At 32.7% G+C, this 6,000-nt stretch overlaps 1 protein-coding gene across 2 annotated transcripts; it reads right to left on the bottom strand.

The window, feature by feature from the left end:
* Positions 1-312: 312 nt before the first annotated feature.
* LOC144569188 (GATA transcription factor 20-like) lies at positions 313-3,494 on the bottom strand. 2 transcript variants are annotated; one of them, XM_078319407.1, is made up of 7 exons: positions 3,005-3,494; positions 2,258-2,344; positions 2,012-2,124; positions 1,590-1,721; positions 1,248-1,353; positions 696-785; positions 313-595 (listed from the first exon to the last, which is right to left on the bottom strand). In XM_078319407.1, exons 1-7 carry the CDS (start codon positions 3,311-3,313, stop codon positions 524-526), a joined length of 909 nt encoding a protein of 302 aa, XP_078175533.1. In that variant the 5' UTR covers positions 3,314-3,494; the 3' UTR covers positions 313-523. The 2 variants fall into 2 exon arrangements, with proteins under 2 accessions (XP_078175533.1, XP_078175532.1); XM_078319406.1 differs by lacking the exons at positions 313-595; positions 696-785 and adding an exon at positions 796-1,015 and having other exon boundaries at positions 3,005-3,481.
* Between the last annotated feature and the right edge of the window lie 2,506 nt (positions 3,495-6,000).

Raw genomic sequence — 6,000 nt, 5'->3', positions numbered from 1 at the left:
TGTTGTTGCTATTCTTTGTAAAATGCAGATTTAGACAGACAAAAACGCCCCATCAAGCAAAAGTCAGTCGTACACTCAACGAAACATCTGACTATTTCTTTAAGCAACGACAGTTGCTCTGTCGCTCATCTTACAAGATGAGTTGGCCATGGTTGCTCCTACACATTTATGCAGCAATAATAATTTTGCTTCAGAGAAACATGTTTCACGTCGAATCTTGTCTTGGGACCAAAGGGGTACCACATCTACTTACTGAGATGGATGAGTCATTGCACTGAAACAATTAAAAGTAAATCTCAAAAACACCACTAATTATCAAACGCCAAACGAGGAAAATATAAACACCGAGTATACAAAGAACTCATAACTGACAACAGTACTCAAGTTGTCCAACCAAATGTCATCAAAAGGTAAAAGTTAGTTTCACTCTCTGCAGCAACAAAGTCCTGCCCCATAGATGTTGCTTAGTAAGAAATTACATAACATAGAAATTCTCTCCATCAAATCATATGATATAATGTCATTAAGATGAATCATGTCCGTTCGCTGTAACCAGAGTTGAGTTCTGCTCTGCAACAGCTGCAACAGTCACATTCTGAAATATCCAATAGAAAGAAATTATTAGCTGTGGCTCCTTGGAACAAAACAGAGTGTGACCTTTGATTTGACAATTTATATAGAAGGGGCGGGCTTACAGAATCCTTAGGATCAGGTTGCAAGGCTTGTCGTACAGATTGAATAGGCATAACTGTTGATGGAGATTTTGAGAGGTCCCTCATTGTACCCTGCAATAAAAAAGCAATTACTATATATTACTTTGCCTCCAACTGGATGAATAATTTGGTCTATATGATATTAGGACCAGATGAATTCTACACAACTTGAAATTCAAAAAGACATCCATAATATTCACACAAAAAAGTTGCAAACTGATTCTAAAATAGAACCAAAATAAAGAGCAACAAGATACAAGAATAAAGTTTGGTTTATTTAAAAGAGGGTCTCTCATTGTACCCTGCAATAAAAAAAGCAATTACTATATATTACTTTGCCTCCAACTGGATGAATAATTTGGTCTATAAGATATTAGGACCAGATGAATTGTACACAACTTGAAATTCACCAAGACATCCATAATATTCACACAAAAAAGTTGCAAACCAATTCTAAAATAGAACCAAAATAAACAGCAACAAGATACAAGAATAAAGTTTGGTCTATTTAAAAGAGGGTCTAATAAAAGAAACCTTATTGGCCCACATCAATCCACAAGCATTGCACAGGGTCCTGGGTCCGTCGGGCCCACGCCTCATCATAGGTGTTGACTTAGCATTTATTCCACAATGATGGCATCTGAGAAGAAAAATAATTATACAAACAAATAATAAAACCTAAAAAAATAATAGGGAGGATGGTTTCACTATTTCCATCACACCCGAATTCAAACATTATTTTAATTTACTCAAAAAAAAGGAAAACAAAACAAAAGAAAACTACTAAGCTGGTCGCAGATAATACTATTATACGCTAATTGAACCTACACAATTATTTTTATTAGCAAATAAAACAGAAGTGAGATGGAGTCATACTCGGCAGCAGAAGGAGGGCGGCCTTCCACAGAGCCCCAGTTGTTAGGGGAGGTTTCAGGGCAGGTAACACCTGAAACTGCATCTTCACCCTTTGATTTAGACGAAGTGAACTGTCCTCTGTTTCTCTGCATCCTACACATAGAGAAAAATACAACTCAGACAACATGATAAGTATGATAATATTAAAAACTCAGAACTATAAACTAAAGTATACCTTTCTCTTAAGTGCGACCAAATAATACAAAAATCCAAATGTAATTCAGGCATTGGCTCCAACAAATCATCAGCTTAAATTTTGATATTTACATAAATGAAGTTTGCAACTTGAAGGTTTAGGTAACATAGAACCAGTCTCCGCTATTTGTTCAGAACCTTTTGCGTACCAAAATCTCCTTTAAATCGAAGTTATAAATAGATAATACCTTAGAGCTACTTCCTTTCGAACAGTGTATCTGATCTTCTTGTCAAAGTTTCTATCTTTCCTTTTCTCCCTAAACCTCATCAGCGATGCAACTCTATGTGGGTAATTCAATCTCTACATTACATGTTAGATTAAAATAAGCTTATGAATTACAATGACCCTTAGTTTAATAAAAATAATCATAATCATAATAATAATAATAGTAATAATAATAATAATAATAATAATAATAATAATAAGCTATTACCTTATTATATGGATTAGAAGATGATGGCAGTGCCCCAACCCCAGTATTAATCTCCCTTCCACCAAGTAACAAGAGAACAGCTTGAACCTGGAAATAACAAAAATACTAGACTATTGCATCTCTCTCTAGTGCTTTTTTATTCTTTACTTTAGTGTGTGCACAATCCAAGTTTAGAAAAAAGAATATTGAAATGTATTACAATTTACAAGTATTATGCAAATATACAAACTTCATAACAGAAATAAATTATTTGCATTAAGGTAGCTCGAAATACTTGATAATATAGTTAACAATTCATGAAAACCCTAAAGCTACCAACATATAGCTCTTGAAAACGATAGTCCTAGACACATATCATATGCTAGAAACAGGCATTACCCTAAAGCTACCATCATATAGTTCTCGAAAACGATAATCCTAGATGCAGATCATATGCAAGAAACAAGCGTGCTTTCAAACATCTGCACAAGTATCTGACTTAACTATAAACATACTGATTTGACAGAACCGTGCAAACAGAGTTATCAATCTATGATTGAATAATCTGATCCGAAATGAATTTAATATTGAACTTTGGTTTCTGTAAATATTGCATAATTAACACAATATTGTCTCTGTCTCTCTTTGGTTTCTGTAAGAGTACCCTAAATTAAGACAACCTAAACGGAATACCATTTGCAAAGAAAAAGATTTAAAAGATAAAGAAAAAAAAACCGAATATGAGGAGAAATTGAGAAAAACATGAACCTTCTCGGGAGAAACAGAATCAAATACGTAGACCTCGTTCTGGAAAGACAAGGTAAGTTGATTCCCACTGATCGGCTGCGCCGCCGTGACCATTAGGTGTGGATCCGCCGCCACGTCAGCATCCATCCCGACCACAACGTCGTCGTGTCCCTCGTGCTCCTCGTCCATGGATACCGCGCCACCAACGCCAGCGACGATTGGCTCAGCTTCGGGCGCCGAGTCATCCTGAGATTGCTGCGGCGAAGGTTCCGGGGCTCGACGCGGCTGGTAGGGCTTCCCATCATGGCTAGGGTTTGGATTTGCGCTCATTGTTTTTGTAGAAAAAGGATGGTTATTGAGACCGGAGGGGGATCGATCCGATCTGATCTGATTTGATCGGGAATGATTTGGATGGTGAGAGATGGGAGAAAGAGAAACCCTAGGATTTAGATCTAGATTTCAATTTTCAAGGGATGAGAACTAAGCAGCCAGATCTGACTGGATGGGCAACCCGATGAGCGACGGGAAATGAATGAAGGCCTTTGCTATGGGTACGCTAAAATATTCCCCAATTGCATACCAAAATCCATTTTTAGGTGATTTTATTTGTGTGCAATTCAAGTGGAGTCCAATTCATTTATTCAAGTAAAGCATTAATATAGATATGCTTATTTTGTCGTTATATTAACATTTAATTAGTTGGTTCCAAATAGAAATTCATCTAATTTTGAAGGATAATAGTACTACAATTTTAAGATATTATGATTATTTATTGTCAAAAAGTAATAAGTATTGTTTAGTGAATTAAAAATTTTAGAGTACTTGCCATTGAGCAGAACTTTACAAGTAATTCATGAAAATTAATGTTTATAGAAGTATTTATCAAAAAGAGTTATATTATTGAAATAAAATAATGATGAATAGATTTAAATGTCAATCAAACAATTTGTAATACCCCAAACTCTGTAACATGTGCTAAATACTCGAGCAATTAAACAAATAGATACAATTATATTTGATGATCATTCCGAATAAGGGGACATTTTCTGGATGTTTTAACATTTTTTTTCCTGTTGAGTCCAAAAACAGAACGTGCGGTAAGAAATGAAGTGAACAGAGTATGGACCGTACGATCCAACTCATCGTGGGTCGACTCGTGCACTTCATAACAACAAGTGCTGGATTTTCTAAACTCAATCTGTAGTTTTAATATAAATTTTTTTACAAACTTCCTTCTTTTCAAATCTATAAAAAAAAAAGTTGCTCTTCTTTCAAAATTATTGATAAAATGCTCTTGTAAATCTCATTTTCTCCTCTCTTCCTCTTCCCTCTCAATTATTCATTTCTCCTTTCTATTCAATTATACTTTATGTTGTTCAATAGTAATTTTTTTTTATGTCTTAAATTTTTTTGAACTGTGGAATGTTTTTTGGTTCCGGTTTTAATGATAATTATTATATATAAGAAGGGATAAATGATTAACTAAATCAGGTGGCAAGTGTTATCAAATCGGAACAAATTTTATATTTGCAATTCTTTTGGTCAGTGCATTGCATAATAGATTGACACTATTATAGGTGTTGTTATTATGCAACTTAATTTTTTTTATACCATTACATGGTAAAGCTCCACTACAAAATGACTAAACTCTAGATGGTTCTTTGGCACTCGTCTCATTATTTGTACCTTAGACTTCATGAGTTGTGAAAAAAATGAATTAAAACATAAATTAAAAAATAATATGATTTTTATGAACTGAACGATTGCAAATAGTTTATGAGCGCAATCGCGTAAAGAATGTGCTGCATATTATTCACATCAGATTCTTCTTTAAATAAGTTGTTGTAAAGAAATAATTGTCAAAATAATAAAATATTACAATAAGGACTTGAAAGAATGAAAGTACATTATTTGACTTAAATCATTTCTGACCTTCGGAACATTAATTCAAAATACAATCCAACTATTATTTTGTTAAAGGCATTTGGGTGAAATCAAATGAGTAAATTAGTAGGACTTCAAAAAAAAATTGCGTGGACATGTTAATTTTCTCCATTTATTTGATGAAACATGACACAAATTACACATAACATAGTATTTTTCATAATTTTAAAAAATAATGTGGAGATATCAGTTGCTGTCAACGTGTGTTAGTTTGCATATTTTGAAAAGTTTCAGTAATAGTTTAAATTTTAAGATAACGTAGTATTTATGAATTTATATAAAATTTTATGTACATGAAAATAATATTTGAACTATCCGGTAATATTTTTCTTTCTTACAGCGTGTACATCAGACTGTTTTTTATTACAGTAGAAATGATATTTTATTATTATACTTAGAGTATCTTTTATAAAACTAAAAAAAAGCATAGGCTTTTTATATGAAAGATAAAGAGAAAGGAAAAATGAGAAAGAGAGGAAAGGGAATAACTGAGAGGAAAAGAGGAGAGGAGAAAGTGGATCTTACAAGGATATTTTCTCAAAAAATTTAAAAGAGAGGTAATTTTTTATAGTTTTGAAAAAAATAGTAGTTTGTAAAATTTCCCTTTTAATTCCCTTCGTTTGCAAAGAATTAATAATTGGTCAAATACAAATGGCCAAAATTTTTAAATATATCATTTGTTCAAAAAAAAAATTTCTCATTTTTGAAAAATTCCAAACTTATCACGGGCGCACTGGGAATGCGAACTCTTTTACTGAGGACTACACTTTGAGGATGTGGCCCCAGATAGAGTCCGCATTATCATAGTGCGGCCCCTTTACATTTTTTTTTTAATCTTTGAAATTTTGAGATTATATATTATTTGATTTTTTGGTTATTTTTCATCACCGAAGACTCTAAAAATTTAATCGCCGATAGCCCTAAATTATTTTTTATTACAAAGAAATCTAATTAGATATATATTATTTTATTTTATGGTAATTTTTCACCGAAGACCTTAAAAGTTTATTCGTCAATATCTTTAAATTTATTTTTATTACAGAGAAAAATTCTAGGGTCTTTAAATTAATTTG

This window comes from Carex rostrata, chromosome 18, assembly GCF_964058835.1.
Source record: "Carex rostrata chromosome 18, lpCarRost1.2, whole genome shotgun sequence".
Lineage (NCBI taxonomy): Eukaryota > Viridiplantae > Streptophyta > Magnoliopsida > Poales > Cyperaceae > Carex > Carex rostrata.
The sequence above is the reverse complement of the archived record's forward strand: the minus strand, read 5'-3'. Positions and strand labels throughout refer to the sequence as shown.

Excerpts from the sequence above, each read along its gene's own strand:
- LOC144569188 (XM_078319406.1), bottom strand. The coding sequence starts at position 3,313 with ATGAGCGCAAATCCAAACCCTAGCCATGATGGGAAGCCCTACCAGCCG. Across the intron at positions 2,125-2,257 it reads CTTCTAATCCATATAATAAG|AGATTGAATTACCCACATAG; the intron begins GTAATAGCTTAT and ends CATGTAATGTAG. Across the intron at positions 1,016-1,247 it reads GATTGATGTGGGCCAATAAG|GGTACAATGAGAGACCCTCT; the intron begins GTTTCTTTTATT and ends TTTTTATTGCAG.